Source organism: Microchirus variegatus (assembly GCF_963457635.1).
Source record: "Microchirus variegatus genome assembly, chromosome: 23".
Lineage (NCBI taxonomy): Eukaryota > Metazoa > Chordata > Actinopteri > Pleuronectiformes > Soleidae > Microchirus > Microchirus variegatus.
Window position 1 is genome coordinate 5,719,651 of NC_139824.1, and position 20,870 is coordinate 5,740,520.

The 20,870-nt window shown below is 41.1% G+C and overlaps 2 protein-coding genes across 2 annotated transcripts; both read left to right on the top strand.

Moving 5' to 3' along the window:
* Positions 1 to 3,120: 3,120 nt before the first annotated feature.
* Positions 3,121 to 7,466, top strand: hapstr1b (HUWE1 associated protein modifying stress responses b). Its single transcript, XM_083909686.1, has 4 exons — positions 3,121 to 3,529; positions 5,280 to 5,364; positions 5,475 to 5,746; positions 5,850 to 7,466. The coding sequence occupies exons 1-4, from the start codon at positions 3,331 to 3,333 to the stop codon at positions 6,086 to 6,088; spliced, it is 795 nt and encodes a 264-aa protein (XP_083765812.1). The 5' UTR covers positions 3,121 to 3,330; the 3' UTR covers positions 6,089 to 7,466.
* A 1,735-nt stretch (positions 7,467 to 9,201) lies between these two features.
* LOC310943767 (HUWE1-associated protein modifying stress responses-like) lies at positions 9,202 to 10,059 on the top strand. Its single transcript, XM_083909412.1, has 3 exons — positions 9,202 to 9,282; positions 9,393 to 9,664; positions 9,768 to 10,059. Exons 2-3 carry the CDS (start codon positions 9,394 to 9,396, stop codon positions 10,004 to 10,006), a joined length of 510 nt encoding a protein of 169 aa, XP_083765538.1. The 5' UTR covers positions 9,202 to 9,282; position 9,393; the 3' UTR covers positions 10,007 to 10,059.
* Positions 10,060 to 20,870: the final 10,811 nt, after the last annotated feature.

Sequence of the window (20,870 nt, forward strand, 5' to 3'; positions counted from 1 at the left end):
AAAGATAGTGCAGCATTGAACTTTAAATCCCACTAATAAAGCAGATGGAGTGATTGTAGATGTTCGTGAGATACAACAGTGTTTATACCGTGTACAGGTGACTGCTGTTCAATTCATTCATGGTGAATGTTTATTTACATGTATGCAGTTATAGTACATGGCACCATTTTGCTGTTATGTGTTTTGCGTACATTTTAAGCACATGTTGCAATACGTGTCAGATTATATTACCATAACCCTCATGGCCCTCACTATTGTTGATACCAGTGGCGATTTTGCTCTGGAAATTCTGGTGGGACCATGCAGGAAAATATTATAATGCAATCCAGAAATACCACATATTACTCTCATAGCCTCACAACAAAAACACAGTAGCAAGTTAGAGAGATGACCACAGCATTTTTGACACAAAATTGCATCTGAATAATTCCATCACACAAACGATGCCAACCCGATGACATACAGGATATTATCATATCAATAGCACCACCAAATGGCAGTGTTCAAAATCTCACACAAATATTCAGAATCGAAACAACAACGTGACAACAATAAAAACAGAAAACAGAAAATGTAAACTAAATGATCAATTCCACTTAGAATAAAAATAAATTAGACTCACCGCTCACTTCTTGAAGAGGAACGACGCTCTGCGGTCCATGTGCGTAAACTTCTCTGTGACCCTTGCTGTTAAAAGCCAACAGTCCATGGATGAGTACACGTTAGCCTAGCTAGCATCTTAGACCTGTGCAGTGTCCGCCCTTGCTTCAGCCATAGAGAAGCGCTTTGGGGCCCTGAGCTTCAGGCCCCACTGTGGAAGCTGAAGTGTTCAGTAGATATAGATCACCAGTCCAGAACTCTCCACAACACTGCAGGTGCAGAGCCATCTCGGCTGAGCGGAAACAGAAGACGCGCAGAATCCGACAGAATGAACTACTCATACGCAACACACTACATAAAGTGTCTACAGAGGTAATTGCGTTCATCAAATAAAAACTGCGGACATTCCATTGGGGACCAAGTTGAATTGATTATTAACTTATGCTCAACCACATTTTTGACACGTTAAACGCTGATTAGCGCCCGTCTGCAACCGACCTGCGGGCGCATCCGCACTGTTCGTAAACAACAAAGAGCGCCCTGCACGGCAGCGCCCTCTGGTGGGGCGGGGCCCCTAATGCAAATACGCCACTGATTTAATTATGTAACAATATAAAGTGTATTAACTATACAGTAGTTATTTACACCAAACCAGTGTCAACTTTTTTTTATTTTTCTTACTTAAATTCAATTAAATTCTATTTTATTTGTATAGCGCCAAATCATTACATATGTTATCTCAAGGCACTGTACATAGACAACATCATGGAGAGCAGAGAAACCCAACAGTTCAGACAATGAACAAACACTAGAGGCATCAGTGGAGAGAAAAAAACTCACTTTTCACAGGAAGAAATCTCTGACAGAACCAGACTCAAAGATGTGCAGCATCTGCCTCGACCGGTTGGGGTGAAAGGAACAATGGGGGACAGAGGAGAGGTAGGGGACAGAAAGGACAAGAGGGAGTTGAGGTAGAGACAGAAGAAAGAGACCAGGAGCAGATATACAACAACTGTATCAAGTTTTTACGTTTATACAGGACAGTTAGAGTCAGTGATGACATCTTGACATGTTTATAGAACTACAGTAATTTAAGAAGCAGCAGAAATGGTTTGTCCTTCTACAATTTGTGATGGCAGAAAATAATAATAATAATAATAATAATAATGAAAAAACAGAAACACTAGTTGACACAGCTTTCCCAATTCACAACTGCCTTTTAAGAAGGAATTAGACAGATATACAGACCAGTCAAAAGTTTGGACACGTCTTCTCCTTCAATGGTTTTTCTTTATTTGTATTTTCTCAATTGGGCATTAATATTAAAGACATAGCAATTATGAAATAACATAAATTATGGGATTATGTTGCAACCAAAAAAGGAGTTCCCAGAGGTTCTGAGCACCTGTTGGCTACTTTGCCTTCACTCTTCAGTCCAACTCATCCCAAGCCATCCATGTTGAGCCATCACAGTTGTGTTTATGTCGCATGATTTTGGAGGCCAAGTGATCTGACACAGCACTCCACCACTCTCTTTGGGCTAATAGGCCTGACACAGCCTGGAGTTGTGTTTGGGGTCATAATCCTGTTGAAAAACAATTGATGATTGCACCAAGTGTAAACCAGATGGGACGGCATGCCACTGCAGAATGCTTCTTCTTGTTCTTCCTCAGTGGTGGCTTCTTTGCAGCAGTTCATCCATGAAGGATGTTACTTGTCTTCAAGACTGTTACTTGAGTGGGGGTTACCAAAATATGGCATGACCCAAAAGAAAAATGCTGGTGGAATGACCAGGGTGCTACCAGAACCTGTATCTCCTTCTGCACTTGGATCCACCTCGGCACCCACCCTCTATCAGTCCACTGTCCCTATCTAGTGGAGTTCTTTCCAAGACAACTTCTATGTAGCTTATTCCTCTCTTGTACGTTGCTTTGGATAAAAGTGTCTGCTAAATGCTTAAATGTAAAAAGATACCCTGCACAGCCAAAAAAAACAAAAACAAAACAAATTGGTTGCAGGAACAAAATTGAAAAAATAATGATAGAAATAAAAAATAAATAAATAAAATTAAGTACACCAAATGTTCATGATACTCGTGATACTAAGTAAAATGTTTTAATATGCAAGAATAATGCAATAAATATGCAAGAATATTATGTTTATGTTTATAAAAGTACAAAGTGTAAACGTCACCAGTGCAAATACTGATCGAGTCACGGGTGTTTTTGGCCACGTTGAGTGACGAGCTCCATTTCCATGCTCAGGCTGCCACCTACTGGACAGAATGCTGCATGTCAAGCGTATAGTCAACCACACGCACTCTGGATCAACGTTGTTTTTCTCTGACCTTTTCTCTCGCTGGCTGTTGACCAATCAGGCTTCGTAAACGGTCCCGGGATCCGCCTATGATAAATCGTTGCAACCAACCACCTTTCAGAGCAGCGACCAAATGGGCGTGGCCAGTTACTGAAATTCTTAGATGTTGTCATTACGTACTTCAGTTTGGGGTGTTTAACACAGAGAGCTCACGGGCGGAGAGGAAAATCTCCACTATGTGGCTCTAATAACTGCTGTTTTCTTAAAGACGTCCTTTAAAAGAATTGCGTGACGTAATTCTTTCATAGCATACTATAGAACGACACGTAAAGGAGTCTCCGGAAACTACACAATCTCGTAAATCGACCGAAAGGCTAGCGCACGGGCTGCTAGCTAACGCCTAGCACTTTAGCTATGGAGGAAAAGAGGAAAGAGGAAGGAGAAACGGAGATCCAGGAGCACGGCCCCGAGCACTGGTTCTCCAACTGGGAGAGGCAGTGCTTAGCAGAGGCCGAACGGAGTGATTCAAACGAGGAGGAGACGGAACAGAGTCAACAGAAGCTGTGGCACCTGTTTCAAAATTCCGCAACCGCGGTGGCTCAGCTCTACAAAGGTCTGTACCCAAGACTGATGCTAACGCATGCTAATCCCGCTAGCTAACGTTTTCGCCGGACGTATAGAGACACAAAGGGCACCGGCTAGGCTAACAGCTGTGGTGTTAGCTACGGAAACTGGTTATTATTATTCACTGCGATGTTGAGGGACACTAGAATGAGTTTTTATTTAGAAAGTAATTGTCTAATGAACGTGTTTTACTCGCTTTCACGAGCCGGTTCTACCGCCACTTTGTTGAAGCTAACGCCGTGTAGCCGACACTGGCAGCCGGTGACCATGTCAGACTGTGGATGTCGGGGCAGGATTTGATTTCATAGTGGTCCGAGCTGTCAGGGCTGAATGTATAAACATTTAACCGTGTCAAGGTTATTTCAAACAAAAACGACGACGTATGTCTACTGATGTGGATATTTTGTCCTCGCTCACTATCCATGTTTTGTTCACAAGTTAATAGTTACCCTGCTCGTCAAAATGGCGAGGAGTCCATATGGGAGGAGTTTTTCGAATGAAAACAACTAATTTGTTGACTGTTAAATACATCGAGAAGTCTTGTGGTGAGACGGTTGTCTAAAGTCTACACGATAGTCATACATTTTATATCAGTACAAAGCCCAGAAGGTTGTTCTCTATCACTGCTGTGTTGTTATTAATACCCAGAACAAAAATGGCGAAATGATCAACGTAAACGTTGTGCGATGCCTGCCTGCCCTGTTCTGGAAAACTGTTTCTCATTTTATGTTTCGGTTTCTCAATTTGAAATCCCATTAAAGTGCTCCTAATTCAAAAGACCGATTCATTTGTGGTTAATAATGGTCTCTGTGATAGTAAAAAGTAATCCGTCTGCTAAATTTTTATAACAGCTCATCATATACACTCGTTACCTTGGCTGAAGCTATGCTTTTTGAACGTTTAATAGTGCAGTAAAGAAAATTAAACAAACAAAGCAGCACCATATATTCCAAGATGCCAAAGGCTAAAAAAGTTCAGCACCAATGTTTTCATAGCTGGGGCAGATAACAAACAGTGCTGAATCTGATGTTGGACAGTCATCAAATGATCTCATCTACAAATATATCAACAAGTACGTTTACACACACAGAGGCCTCTTGACTTAGTTAAATGTAGTTTCATAGACATATTTTTTCCCCCTCATACATGTAAAATACCCTGCTTAATAAGATGTCTCTGTCCTAACTCCTCCTACAGAATGTAACACAACAGTACTGTAACAAAAATTAATCATTCAGTCATTTCTAGAGGAAATGCACTAGGCAGTCCCTTCATATTGCATACAAAGATTGTAGTCGCCATTCAACTCAGAAATTAAATAGAAAGTGCTGCAAAAACAGATCTCTGCCAACACAAAGCAGATCGTTTTATGGGTCCACATTACATTTGTTAATAGTCATAGACGTTGCCACTTTTAGTTCTCGATTGTCTCATGCATACGTGTATTGCAATTAAACACACACATATGCAAACTCTTTTTGGCAAATTGTAAGTGCTTAAGTAGCTATGTAAATTGTATCCCATAAAATTTTCACCACCCGTTCCCAGTTTGTTTTCTCGTAGGGTATACACAAAAGCAGTCCGATTAAATCAGTACATTTTTGACTATTCATGCTTGAATATGAATTTCCCCAGAGAGGAAATGTGATATCTGTAATGTGAGTTTTGTGTTTTTGCAGCAGAAAAATACATTTTAAATGTATGGCATTTGGATCAACTTTTTTGCATCTAATTTACAGATAGAGTTTGTCAGCAGCAGGGTCTCTCTCTCTGGGTGCCCTTCCAGAATGCAGCCACAGCAGTTACTAACCTGTACAAAGGCAAGTAACAACTCTATTAACCATGTTTTGATCCTTGATTTCTTCTTTACGAGTGAACCATGATTTTGGTATCCATATTCACTAAAAACAATTGTCTTTGTTTCCATCAGAGAGTATGGAGGCCCGTCAGAGGAGCTATGACCTGGGTATTCACTTAGGCTGCCAGCGCAGAAATAAAGAGATGATTGCTTGGGTGAAAAAACGTCGAAGAACAATCAGGCGAGAGGACCTTATCAGCTTCCTATGTGGCAAAGCTCCACCTCCGCGGACACCTCGTGCCACGCCTAGAGTTGCCGTGGTGTCGGCAAGTCGACCATCACCTCCAGAGACAGGCAGTTCTGTGGAGACTGACCTGCAGCCCTTCAGAGAGGCAATTGCTCTGCATGGTTAGTTAAAATGCCCGGTTCATTTGGAAGTCATTTTCTTTATAAAAATATATCGCCAGAGATCATACAGTTTACATTTGTTTATTTTATGTCTCTTTTTAAGGCCTCAGTGGTGCCATGGCAAGCATTTCTGTGCGCTCAGGTCCTCCTGGATCCCCAACTCACCCTGCCCAGTCTCTTAGTCGTCGTAGGAACGGCCTCCATGATGTGGACCTCAACACGTTCATTGCTGAGGAAATGGCACTCCATTTGGATTCCACAGCCAATCGTAAACGAAGCTCTGCCCCCTGTAGTGATGTCATCACAGACTCACCTGCTCATAAACGTAACCGGATGCTCTGAAACTTTTCTACATCATTTATCCATCCTCTGTCTTCTCCTCAATGGCCCACTGGACAGACTGATGAGGACTGATGCCATGGCCAACCTTTGAAATCTTCCTCCTATTCATGTTAGTTACAATGCTCCAAATAAAGAAAAACATACTTATTATGAACCCATATAGTTCTCTCCTTATTTTTTTACCCCACCCTGCCACTAGTTTGTCTTAGTCATCCTGTTCATGTTTGAGTTTAGAAATTGTTCTTCTGTCTGTTTGCCCTCACCAGACCTCATACTGAAGCGAGCACACATCACACTTGAAAGCCTTGTGTTACAGAATGTTGCATTTAGACATTTTGTATTAGTCAGGCTATTTTGTGCTTCACATCCAATGACCAGATGAACAGGGCCATTGCCCACTGTTTGCTGTCCCCTCGTCCCTCAGACGTACTTCCTCCTACTCTGTGTCCACGCCTGTGGACAGGATCGAATTTTGGGGTTCCTTGAGGCTGAAGTGGCTCCCTGCTGTGCAGCTCCACCCAAAACGCTTCTCGGTGTGTCTCATTTGACGGCTGCTCAGTGTGCTTGCATTTCTGACAGCAGCACTCCCACTTACTGTGTTGTACTTGTCTTGCCTTTGAGAAAGCTGTTACAGTATCTCTGGTTGTTGTACAGCTGTGTGTGTATGTGTGTGAATGAAATTTTTGTCTGCTTGCTTGTGGGTGCAGGGTTCTGCACCAGCACCCTCTTCAACCAAATTCACCCTTTTTACTTTAATTGCCACTTGAAACCCAAACCGGTTTTTTTTTAAATCATAAAGCAGGTTCAGTTTACACCGAGAGTGGTGATTATTTTAGCTGCCATTTTGATTGGTGGGTAGATAGGAAGTGGGGCAAGATGCAGTACCAACAAAGCTTGCTTTGTTTAAAAGTACCATTGTCCTTAACTGTATTTTACAGAAAATCCAAATATGCTGTTTCCTTGTCAGCATTAAAATACATTTGACTGTATTGATAGAGCAGCAGTGTTTGACATTTTACAATTTACATATTACCCACATTCCTCCCATTGAACTGCCACTTAAACAGGTGCATTGCTGTCATTTCGATTCCGTGACTTCAGAAACAACACTTGTGATTGCAGCTTTACAACAGAAATTGTCTGTTAACTAGTGGGGGTCAGTGGATGGGATATTTTACTTGGTCTAACCAGTTCATGGACAATTGCATTCAATGGTTCAACAAGGCTTTGGACACACTTTTTTTTTCGTTTGCCAGTTTCACACATTGCTTTGTGAAACAATCTTGTGTGATGTGTGTAAATAACATGTAGGTGCTGTTTTATGTGGTACATATTGTAAAAAAGTGCAAAGCCATTGGGATGTCCATGTATAATAACAATTCTAACATTAAAGAAACTAATGTGTTTAACTATTTTGTCTTTGACTGTCTTTTACTCCCCATTAGCTGGATAGTCTAATCTCCTATTTAAGACCTTCACAACAGACATTTCGATGCAAATAGTGGGTAAACTGATGCTGAGGCTGTTTTAATTTGGGCACAATGCCTTGATTAATGTGACCGGCAGCACCTGTGTTTACCTGCTATTTCATCTTGAAATGGCTGCTGAAAATGAACCAACATGCTCAGCAAGGTCTTATGTCATTGTCAGCATGAATGATTATTCTCATGATCGTTAAGTGATTCAATGTGAACCAGTGTCATGAAAGGAAATAAAGCATTCAATAAAAGGGGAAAGCCCTCAAGAGTTAAACCTATTGTTATTATTATTGTGTATAAGTGTGTTCTACAAATTGAGTTATCGTGTTGTTTTCTAATCCACCAAAAAGAGCCCAAGAACAAAGGGTCAACTAAAATGAGAATGTAATGGTTGTAAATCTCACTTTATTGTGCTGTACAGTCTCTGCAACACCAAGCTGATAACCGACTGCTACAGGTTGTATAGTTTTTCACCACATGAGGGCGACACAGACTGTGTTCTGCTCTATCTTGTTCATTCGGTGTTCAGCAATCTAAGACCTGAAATGCCTGAAATAAATTATCGCAGTCACAAATTTATTTGAGCCAGGACTGTTCAATCTATTTTTTTTTTTTTCATACAATACGTTTATTTGTAAGAAGCAAGGTGTTTTACATAAAATATTGTCTAGAAGTTGCAGTGCAGTGAACATGGGGATATAAAAAGTATAACTTGTACCTGAACTTGCATATCTTTCAACACATGCATGTAGTTATTACAGCTGAGCTCCATGTCATATTTGAAGGGTTTGTAAATTGCTGTGGGGATAATACACAACTCCTTATATGGACATCCTGGGGCTGTGTGTTTATAGGTCACATATTCAGGCTTCAAAAAATATATATATATCACTTTTTTTTTTTAGCGTGTAGCATTAATTGCGTAGAAGTCACAAAATAGACCTAATCTAATTTCGTTTTTGTCCATAAAAACGAGCCAGGTGAGCTTTGAACTGTGGCTTTGCGATGTTCCAAATATCACAAATTCAATACGATTTTTAACATTTTCAATACTTTTTGCTCACGTGTGTAGCAGAAATGCTGTGTGCTAAGGGTTAAAGTCAGTACTGTAACAAAAATTAATCATTCAGTCATTTCTAGAGGAAATGCACTAGGCAGTCCCTTCATATTGCATACAAAGATTGTAGTCGCCATTCAACTCAGAAATTAAATAGAAAGTGCTGCAAAAACAGATCTCTGCCAACACAAAGCAGATCGTTTTATGGGTCCACATTACATTTGTTAATAGTCATAGACGTTGCCACTTTTAGTTCTCGATTGTCTCATGCATACGTGTATTGCAATTAAACACACACATATGCAAACTCTTTTTGGCAAATTGTAAGTGCTTAAGTAGCTATGTAAATTGTATCCCATAAAATTTTCACCACCCGTTCCCAGTTTGTTTTCTCGTAGGGTATACACAAAAGCAGTCCGATTAAATCAGTACATTTTTGACTATTCATGCTTGAATATGAATTTCCCCAGAGAGGAAATGTGATATCTGTAATGTGAGTTTTGTGTTTTTGCAGCAGAAAAATACATTTTAAATGTATGGCATTTGGATCAACTTTTTTGCATCTAATTTACAGATAGAGTTTGTCAGCAGCAGGGTCTCTCTCTCTGGGTGCCCTTCCAGAATGCAGCCACAGCAGTTACTAACCTGTACAAAGGCAAGTAACAACTCTATTAACCATGTTTTGATCCTTGATTTCTTCTTTACGAGTGAACCATGATTTTGGTATCCATATTCACTAAAAACAATTGTCTTTGTTTCCATCAGAGAGTATGGAGGCCCGTCAGAGGAGCTATGACCTGGGTATTCACTTAGGCTGCCAGCGCAGAAATAAAGAGATGATTGCTTGGGTGAAAAAACGTCGAAGAACAATCAGGCGAGAGGACCTTATCAGCTTCCTATGTGGCAAAGCTCCACCTCCGCGGACACCTCGTGCCACGCCTAGAGTTGCCGTGGTGTCGGCAAGTCGACCATCACCTCCAGAGACAGGCAGTTCTGTGGAGACTGACCTGCAGCCCTTCAGAGAGGCAATTGCTCTGCATGGTTAGTTAAAATGCCCGGTTCATTTGGAAGTCATTTTCTTTATAAAAATATATCGCCAGAGATCATACAGTTTACATTTGTTTATTTTATGTCTCTTTTTAAGGCCTCAGTGGTGCCATGGCAAGCATTTCTGTGCGCTCAGGTCCTCCTGGATCCCCAACTCACCCTGCCCAGTCTCTTAGTCGTCGTAGGAACGGCCTCCATGATGTGGACCTCAACACGTTCATTGCTGAGGAAATGGCACTCCATTTGGATTCCACAGCCAATCGTAAACGAAGCTCTGCCCCCTGTAGTGATGTCATCACAGACTCACCTGCTCATAAACGTAACCGGATGCTCTGAAACTTTTCTACATCATTTATCCATCCTCTGTCTTCTCCTCAATGGCCCACTGGACAGACTGATGAGGCTGCTGAAAATGAACCAACATGCTCAGCAAGGTCTTATGTCATTGTCAGCATGAATGATTATTCTCATGATCGTTAAGTGATTCAATGTGAACCAGTGTCATGAAAGGAAATAAAGCATTCAATAAAAGGGGAAAGCCCTCAAGAGTTAAACCTATTGTTATTATTATTGTGTATAAGTGTGTTCTACAAATTGAGTTATCGTGTTGTTTTCTAATCCACCAAAAAGAGCCCAAGAACAAAGGGTCAACTAAAATGAGAATGTAATGGTTGTAAATCTCACTTTATTGTGCTGTACAGTCTCTGCAACACCAAGCTGATAACCGACTGCTACAGGTTGTATAGTTTTTCACCACATGAGGGCGACACAGACTGTGTTCTGCTCTATCTTGTTCATTCGGTGTTCAGCAATCTAAGACCTGAAATGCCTGAAATAAATTATCGCAGTCACAAATTTATTTGAGCCAGGACTGTTCAATCTATTTTTTTTTTTTTCATACAATACGTTTATTTGTAAGAAGCAAGGTGTTTTACATAAAATATTGTCTAGAAGTTGCAGTGCAGTGAACATGGGGATATAAAAAGTATAACTTGTACCTGAACTTGCATATCTTTCAACACATGCATGTAGTTATTACAGCTGAGCTCCATGTCATATTTGAAGGGTTTGTAAATTGCTGTGGGGATAATACACAACTCCTTATATGGACATCCTGGGGCTGTGTGTTTATAGGTCACATATTCAGGCTTCAAAAAATATATATATATCACTTTTTTTTTTTAGCGTGTAGCATTAATTGCGTAGAAGTCACAAAATAGACCTAATCTAATTTCGTTTTTGTCCATAAAAACGAGCCAGGTGAGCTTTGAACTGTGGCTTTGCGATGTTCCAAATATCACAAATTCAATACGATTTTTAACATTTTCAATACTTTTTGCTCACGTGTGTAGCAGAAATGCTGTGTGCTAAGGGTTAAAGTCAACTGAAATGTTAGGCCTGTATGCTGACCAGTTAAAGGTGCCATATGTAAGAATGAGGCCAAAAAAGGATTACTACATTCAAAATTCAAAATACCGAGGTCTTTTAGGTTTCGTTTTCTGACGTAACTGGCAACCCGTGGTTGCTCGGCAGCTGAGACTCTACTGACTGCAATGATTGGTAGACGGCGGTAGGTGGCGCCACATGCCAAAACATGATTTCAAAACATAAACACGATTTGCAGTCTGCAAAATATGTTTTTTTATGCAAATATTTTGTCTGTTCTGTTGTTGTTGGTGAGTTCAGTTTGTTATATGAACATTATTCCTGAGTCTCTGTGACATATTAGGAGGATTTTATGGCCAGTTGCTTTAGATTTATTACATAATGCACCTTTAACTCCTTAATCATAAAATGTCACAATATTGCTACATATACTGTATATAGCAATATTGTAAATCCAACTTGGTTTCCCAGTATGTCTGAAAGTGCTCGGCTATGTCGAATACTGTTCTAAGATTCATTAAGTGGATGTCTTTAGGGACCTTAGCAAGAGCAGACTCAGTGTTGTGGACAAAAACCTAAGTGGAAGACATGGGAAAAGTTGTTATGTGCCAGGAAGTCGATCAGCTGTTGAAAAGAGGCTTTTTTAATTAAAACAGAAGCTTTTACATGAGCTTACAAATGTTCATGTTTGTAATTTGTCTAGCTTTTTGCTTTTTTAAAAGGCAGCACGTGACAGTAGTTTGCAGAGGAGAGACACATTGACAATCTGTAGAACATTCAATGCAAAATTGGCAATAATAGTTCATTCAAATCTTTCAAGTTTCTGTTCTGGTTGATGGGTTTAGCCCATGACCAGGGGTCAAAAGAGCAAGACAGGGAATATTTGAAAGATCCACTGTCATTTTAAGGAGGGATTATTGGCAGAGAAGGAATATACTACTGCTAAGTATACTAGCTTTAAAATTTGTATGATTTGAATAATGGAATAAGCCTTTTATTCTGTAATTACTTCAGTCAAAGGCTGCCAACGAATGGACAAACCAGACATAGCATGTGTTTTGAAGCAGAAGCTTAATATGCAGAAAATGAAGAAAGGCATCCTTTCTGGCATGCGAAGGCCACCGTAGCTCCCCGATGGGCTTGTGATGGTGAGAGGTGAGTGGAGGAGTCTGTTTGTTACAATCTGAAATCTCACCGTTGGATGTCACTTCTTACACAGTGGACATTTGAAGGTTTGTCCAAAGCTGAGAAGATAGGAACAAGTGGTGATTTGATGAAAACCAGAAAGTGAGGCATAGTCCTTTAAAATGTAACAGAACCCTTAAATCCCTGGTGGGTATCTAGTAATGTTATCTGTTGATACAGTTGTAAATCTACACAGTTTAGTGTAAAATATTCAAATTATACTTAATGATAATGATAAAACGTGGTGTATCTACTGGCTCCCTCTGGTCAAACACCAGCTACTGCATTCAAATTTTGCCAGTGGCGTTCTTAGTCCATGCTTACGTCATCATCAGTGTAAAGCTCTTTGTCCCAGACTCCTCCCCCTCTATAAACAGCGGAGATGGACTTCTGGCTGTGAAGCAACAATGCTAACTACTTCACCACCTTGTGGCCAATTTAGTAGTCCTTTCAGGCGAAAGAAAAACTTTGAAACTTGCCTTCTTTACTGACCTTCTTTTCATCCCAAATTTTTCAGTCCCTAAAATAAAGAATGGCGAAAACTGCATTTATAGCAGAAGTCTCTTTCTGATTTGAGAGCGAGTTTGACCTCGCTCGCACAAACGCTCACAACAAATCGCTGAAGTTAAGCCCTGCTGTCTCTCTAGCCTCACTCGGTCAAGAACGACCGGAACCAAAGACATAATATGTGCGCGCCAACACTTGACTTCACACCTTCTGCAAAGGAGGACAACGAACCGCACCGTACGTTTCACGGAGAATATGTGTTTGTTTTTTTTTGGCCTTCGTCTGCTAACAGTGCAGGGTTGTTTTTGTTTCATTGTGTATCTGAAGGCTCTAAAGGCTGCTATTTGATAGAACCACGGAAGAGGAGCAGAGCTGACCGCAAGCTGTTTCACACTTCAAAAGAAGAAGTGTGTTTGGGTGTGTGTGTGTGTGAGAGAGAGGCAGGGGGAGAGAGAGAGAGAGAGAGAGAGACATAACGACAAGCAACAAGTGTCTGAATGTTCCAGAAATCCCCTCGAAGATGACCATCTGGGCTGCGCTGAAATCAGAGCACACACACACACATTCATAAACACACGCTTATAGGTGTCTCCTGAGATGCCGTCTGGTCTGAAAGAGAGTTGGTGATGTGTTGTAAACCTTTAAACACACGCACGGGGCACACACACAAACACACACAAACACACACACGTCAGTTCCATCATAGGAGTTGTGGGTTTGTGTGGGCTTGACCATTAGGGAGACTTCATTGGCAGACAGCTGGTGATCAGTGATGCACTAGTTATCCCTCGTGTGTATGTGCGGATGTGCACTGATGTACACGGCATAAACACAATGGGTAATGCTAATTGCTGCACCAGCTTGCGTTAATTGATAGAGGACAGCGTGCTTATACTCTCCCTCTCTCTCTCTCACACGCACACAGACGCACAGGCACATTAACACATTAGCACATGCACATAAACAGAAGCCAATCAGGCAGACTGAGAATGTGTCCCCAGAGATAGAGCAGCCGGAGAACATGGGTGGTGGTGGGCGATGGAGAGGGGGTGGAGGAGACTGGGAGGGAGGAGAGGAGGAGGTGGAGGAGGAAGAGAGGTTAAATATTCCCCAGAGACAGCTGCTCATCAGGGCTCTTAGTTTGGTGCACAGAGGCTACGGCAGGTGAGCAGTGTGCGTGCGGCGTGCACGGGAACTCAAAGTCTGAGCGATCGCCACCTATTTTTGGGCCTTTTATGTTTTTGTGAATGTTCCTCTTCTTCATAAGGAGCCACCCTCCATCCCTGCCTCACTCCCTCCTCCATCCTTTTCTCTCAAACATAAACATGGTTTGCACATTCACACGCCAGATCTTCAGAGCTCCCTGAGAACCAGTATGTCCCCGTCTTCCATAAATGCCACAAAAAAAAAACAAAAAAAAAACAACAACCCACAAGCAGATCACCATAGCAACACGTTATATATCTTCCAGCAGTATTTATCCAATCCAGAGAGGAGGGGTTGTGGTGGTGGTGGGGATGGGGTAGGAGAGGTAGAGGTGGTGGTGATGGTCGTGTGTGTGTGTGTGTGTTGTGGGGGCTGTGATGCAACTCCCCCCAAAATCAAACGGTCATGAGAGAAGAGGGGGATTCAGTTCCTGTGACTGGCCACAGGGCGGCAGCAGCGTCCAGCAGGACAGCAGCATCACCAGGCACCCTCACCACTCCAACACCAGTGGCTTTCAGTCATGTGTCATCGCAGAGCTTTGAGGCTGCTGGTTTCATTCCAAGCAAATACTACACCAGCTTGCTCCACTTTCTATTAGAAGCTATGTGAGTGTGTCAAATTGACTTTCTTTACGCTCTAAACACCTGCCCCGCGTGCATCCCCTTCAGCACACGAGTGACGATTATTCCCTGGACTCGATAATAAAGGTTCAAAAGAGGGAGTGCAGTTCCAGTGCATCTTCAAATACATCACCTACCAATAGGATGCTGAGCACGTAATAACAGACTATGATTGAGGAAGAGGAAAGAAAAAAGAAAATGAATGCTGGGACAGAAAGAGAGCAGGAATGATTGCGAGGTCCCCCTCCTCCCCAAGCGTAAGGATTAGATGTTGTGCTGCTGGCTGCAGATGGGTTTGGGCTTGATGCTGTACATGTGTGCACAGTGTGTCATGTGTTCGTGCGTGTCTGTGTGGGTTTATTTTTTGGGCTTAGGAAGCAGGTTAAGTATGGAGGGGAGAGCGAGAGAAAGTGAGAGAGGAGGGAAAGGGGAGTGAGGAGGAGGGAACAGGATGAAAGGATGTAGGTGAATCTAGGAGGAGAGGAGGCCTAAATCCTCAGTGAGCTTCTGGGCGAGAACAAGGAGAGACACATAGAGACTAATGATGTGGGAATAAGGGGGGGGGGGGGGGAATGTAGAAAGATGCTGGAAAACAGGATGAGACTGACAGAGAGTGTGTGTGTGAGTGACAGACATATCAACTGGGATAAGGTCAAAAGTGTAAAAGCACAACAAGTTTCCTCGCTCACAGATTTATATCTAAAAAACACCAACAGGACCTGACAAGAGTCTGATCAGATCAGCTCCTCTGCATGTCCACTCACTCATACACCTACACACTTGCCCCTCCACACACACACACACACACACACACACACACACACACACACACACACACACACACACACACACACACACACACACACACACACACACACACACACACACACATGCACACACAGTCCCTCTTGTCCTCTCTTCAGCGCTGCTCCATTTTCTCCAATAGTCTGAGCTTGAAATTATGTTTTGTTTCAAAAAATTTCAGCAGGCTTTACATGGGGTGACTTTGAGAGCCATTATCCATGGACGCTGGCAGACCTGAGCAGCACCTCTTGTGGGTCGATTGCTCAAATCCGGGCCCTCGCGGATCTCTCCTCGCCGGTGAGGAGCTCGCAAAAGCAGAAAATGTTGTTTTCAGCTCAGTGACTTTTACTTTTAACTTGTGTTTTTCCACTTAGAGGTCAAAGACATAAAATGCGTTTGCGGTGTTGGTGAAATTTAGTAGGAAAAAATCAATACTAAATGAATTGGTCATTTAATGATATAAATGACAGTATTTTGTGGCAGGTATAAAGGGGACTTTGCGATTTGCTGCTCCTCTTACTGTTGTGTCGTTTATTTAAATTCAAGTTTTAGTTGAACATGTAAAAGAAACAGACAAACAAATATATAGGTAACCCCTGTTTGAGTTGTTGCTGACTTTTTTGCTTACATTGTAAGAGAAAAATGATGAAGAAATGCCGGTATGAGAGAGTTGAGGATCTACTGATGTTTAGGGGCCAATTCCAATTCCTATCTTAACCCTCAATCTTAACCCTCAAGCTCAACCCTTAATATTAACTGGCCTCAAAACCAAGTGTTGAGGGTTATTTTGTCACTTAGAAATGGGACACCCCTTAAATGCTTCAGACTGTAGGGGGCAGAATAACGAGAAAGCTGCGTCCAGTCTGTCAACTCCAAAAAAGGAGAAGAAGAAGAACACATTTACGTCAGGATTATTTATTACGATCCGTTTGTCAGTCAAGTTATTAGGTTGTCAGTTAGTCATAAGATGATACTCATACAAATACCACAACCACGGACATATTCAGCTGACAGTTACCACACACCACGGCTTATTGAAAAGTAAACCATAGCAAACACGATAGCTTGTCCGCACCGGCCGGCTATTGACAAAAGATCGTAAAAAAAATTTCAGTAATCCATAATATGGGCATAAACTAAGATAATACAATGTTTTTCATAATTTTTATATCTCTATTAACAAAGAAAATACTTAATTTGTATCGCACTCGTTTCGCTGCTTTCGACGCCATCTTTCTTATGTGAAAACGCGCAATGCATTCTGGGTAGCCCTTGCTCCCAAGGGTGGTGTCAGAAAATCTCAATATTGAGGGCGATACAGCCCTTAAACTTGTCCCTCAACTTAATTTTTCTGAGAATCGGGACAGCAGTTGCACTAGAGGGAGCGCACATTTTTGAGATTGAGGGTTAAGATTGAGGGTTAAGCAAGGAAATTGGAATTCACCCTTAGTTTTGAAGTAATGACTAAACTCTAAAACAATTAGACCGCCAGGGCACGTAGTTATGACGGAAATATCTGCTATTTCACCAGGTTTTTCTTTGCTCTCTTGATCAAACAGCTCCGCTACATTCATTGATGATGTAAATCGAACCTGCTGATCTTTTTTTTTGAATAATCAATGGCTCTAAACGACGGTGCAAAGTTAAAGAGGTCAATCAGGGGCAAAACAGTAGCACTCAGCTGTTTTCAGCTAAAAGTAAAATAAAAAAGTATGAAGGCAACCCATTGTATGCTCCTGCACAACTGCCGTGTTCAATGGCAGGTGGAGAAAAAAAAAAAACAATGAATAATGGAATGTTGGAATATTTCACATCTACATATTTTCCACAAGAGTTGGTGGAGACCAAAAAAGAGATAAAAGCAAAGTAAATGTCAAATTTGAAGGTGCAGTAGACAGGATTGCTGTAATGGATCTTCTTTTAACATTCTCTTTTATGTTCATCGATGTATTATCCATTCAGGATAAGAATAGCCTCTAGAACGCTGTCAAGTTCCACTCTCAGATCACTGGAGTCAGAAAGAAAGAAAGATTTGTGTTTTCGATCAGGGATAAATGGGTGAAAAAGAAGGCAAAATTATTGTCCACCATGAGTTCAGGCCTTCAAGAAGAAATAAGAGATACTCCAAATCAGGTTACTTAACTCCAGCAAGTCATATTTAATGACATTTTTCATTGTTTGAGAACTTTACATGACACGCATATAAATATCTATTCATTATTTCATTATTTTTCACTGAATCATGTCTCGTGTGGTACACTCCACCACCACTAGAGTATCTGTTTTATCCAAATCAGATTCAGATTATGGATTTGGTGGCAATTGTAATTTAAAGGTGCATTATGTAATAAATCTAAAGCAACTGGCCATAAAATCCTCCTAATATGTCACAGAGACTCAGGAATAATGTTCATATAACAAACTGAACTCACCAACAACAACAGTACAGACAAAATATTTGCATTTAAAAAAATCTTTTGCAGACTGCAAATCATGTTTATGTTTTGAAATCATGTTTTGGCATGTGGCGCCACCTACTGCCGTCTACCAATCATTGCAGTCAGTAGAGTCTCAGCTGCAGAGCAACCACGGGTTGCCAGTTACGTCAGAAAACGAAACCTAAAAGACCTCGGTATTTTGAATTTGAATGTAGTAACCGTTTTTGGCCACATTCTTACATATGGCAACTTTAACACGGGAAGTCCCTGCTGGTTCTTGGCCAACAAAAGAACCTGCTTGTGGACATGCGTGTTGAGTGTAACGGTCCAGCTGAGAAGAGAGAACTTTTAAGCCTGTATGAGATGAAGAGAAAATGCGTGCTGAATAGAAACAGTTCAGGGGGAAGCATGGAGACCTGTCAGGGAGCATCAAAGAAGAACAAAAAAATCTTGTGGTGTGTCGAGACGAGGAAACACATCGTTGACCTGGCTGTGCTCAGCAGGTGCAGTGACACACTGATCTTGAGTGAGATTACGGCGTGAAAGTAGGAGAATAACTTTCAGTAACTCCTAAAGCTGCTAAACATATACTTTGGAACGTAGTACTCGAAGAATCGAAAGGTTCTAGGTCTATTTCTGCAGCGGAGGTTGGAAAGAAAGCTCATTATTGGAAAGGGCATAACTCATTTCATTTCAGCTTTGGGGGGAGACATCCACCGGGAACTACTCTGGCCACTACAATTATATTCTTCTTAATGGGATACAATTCATAGGAGTAATATATTGCATATACTCTATGTCTGGCAATTAACATGATATACTGACCTCAACAGTGAACTGAGAAAAGGACAGACAGCTTAGCTGTAATTCTAATTCAAACTGTTGCAGGAGACATCTGGGGATAAAAAAAAAAATGTAATTATATACTTAATAAAAGACACTGATATATAAAATAACCAAGTAAAACGTGATTTCAAACCTTCAGTCACTGAGCTCAGTGTTAATAAACTATTGTCCTTGTTGTATGGTCTGAATGTTAGATTTGACATGGAAACATACATTAAGGTAGAGGTGAGATGGTCACGGAGACTCTAGAGTTAATAGAGGGGGATAAATTATTGATATGAAATATTTCGTGTGACAAGTTTCCATGTCCACTCAAAAATGTATACCTTTGGAAAGTGGAAAGGTGCGTGGGAGGATGTGATTAGTCCTGACATGCTGTTGAGCTCGAGTCAGGCTCACACGCTTATATTATGTACATTGAAACTACACACTGTGATCACTCTTCCTGTCCATACTGGCTGTAAACCAATCCTTTTCATAACATATCTAATACAAGTTCAGGGGAAATCCTCAGTCCTGGTTCAATATCATAAAGTTCAACTGAATCAAATACACAAAAAAGTATATATACACATATTTGTACATACTAAATAGACAAGAGACGCAGGGATAAATGGACACAGGTGAAACAAATGAGGGCAGGATAGACGGTCACAGGAAACATGATATATCATGTTAGAGTGTAAAATACTGGGGTCACTAAGATGAACTTTCAGTCCCTTCCCTGTCAGAGAAGATGCCGTGTTCCTTCTCCTGGCATCTCGTCATCCTGAATCCCAGATGATCCCACAGGACCATCTCCAAGAAGTTTCCAGGAGAAGCAGCGGTAAGGAAGTGTTCTGGCCGACTCTGCCCTAAATAAATGTCCTGATAGTGGATGGATTCACAGAAAATTAATTGTACAGCTACATAATGAGTTTTCCCCCCACTTATCTAACGCTCTGCTGTATTTTCTCCTGAGACAGACTCCTTTGATTCGCAATAATCCAAAGTACTTTTTTTTTTTTTTTTAATCAAGTGTTTACACATTTAACGACCTTGTAGATGTAAAGCACTTGCATGTATACAATACGTTTTTTTGGGGGGGGATTTAAAGCTTTCTTATTAGCTCCGAAACAATGTTTGTGTTGTTGGTGAAAATACACTTTTAATTACTCAGAGGGGTTCGTCTCTAATGTTAAAGGGTGAATTCCAGTTCCTTGCTTAACCCTCAATCTTAACCCTCAATCTTAAAAATGCACGCTCCCTCTAGTGCAAGTGCTGTCTCGATTCTCAGAAAAATTAAGTTGAGGGGCAAGTTTAAGGGCTGTATCGCCCTCAATATTGAGATTTTCCGAGACCACCGTTGGGAGCAAGGGCTACCCAGAATGCATTGCGTGTTTTCACATAACAAAGATGTCGCCGAAAGCAGCGAAACAAGTACAGGTACAAATTATGTATTTTCATTGTTAATAGAGATATAAAAATTATGAAAACCATTGTATTATCTTAGTTTAGGCCCATATTATGGATTACTGACGTCATTGTTGCGTAACATTTATTTTTATTTTACGATCTTTTGTCAATAGCCGGCCGGTGCAGACAAGCGATCGTTTGCTATCGTTTGAGTATCATCTTATAACTAAGTGACAACCTAATAACTTGACTGACAAACGGATCGTAATAAATAATCATGACATAAATGTCTTCTTCTTCTTCTTCTTTTTTAGAGTTGACAGACTGGACGCAGCTTTCGCGTTATTCTGCCCCCTACAGTCTGAAGATGTATCTGCATTTAAGGGGTGTCCCATTTCTAAGTGACAAAATAACCCTCAACACTTGGTTTTGAGGGCCAGTTGAGATTAAGGGTTGAGCTTGAGGGTTAAGATTGAGGGTTAGGATGGGAATTGGAATTGGCCCAAACAAAGGCCTTTTTGTTGGGCCGCCGCTTGAATTATGAATTCCGAATACATAAGTGCAAATCACGATGCAGTTTAATGATCGGCAATCTCTCTGTAGCTCATAAAAATTTGCTGTTTCAAGACACATCCGGCCGAATAAGGACAGCTGCTTTTTGACCTTTACTCTGTGATGAAAAGCTCCATAAGTCGGCGTAACCATTTGTCATACATGTACGTGACTTATCTGTTATTCATCAGCATCGATGAGTGCAAGTCGCGGCGTGAATTAATTGAATTAATGTATGAATAAATGCATGACATACGCAGT

Coding starts and splice junctions, on each gene's coding strand:
- hapstr1b (XM_083909686.1), top strand. CDS start 3,331: ATGGAGGAAAAGAGGAAAGAGGAAGGAGAAACGGAGATCCAGGAGCAC. Junction 3,530..5,279: donor GGTGGCTCAGCTCTACAAAG/GTCTGTACCCAA, acceptor TCTAATTTACAG/ATAGAGTTTGTCAGCAGCAG. Junction 5,747..5,849: donor AGAGGCAATTGCTCTGCATG/GTTAGTTAAAAT, acceptor TCTCTTTTTAAG/GCCTCAGTGGTGCCATGGCA.
- LOC310943767 (XM_083909412.1), top strand. CDS start 9,394: ATGGAGGCCCGTCAGAGGAGCTATGACCTGGGTATTCACTTAGGCTGC. Junction 9,665..9,767: donor AGAGGCAATTGCTCTGCATG/GTTAGTTAAAAT, acceptor TCTCTTTTTAAG/GCCTCAGTGGTGCCATGGCA.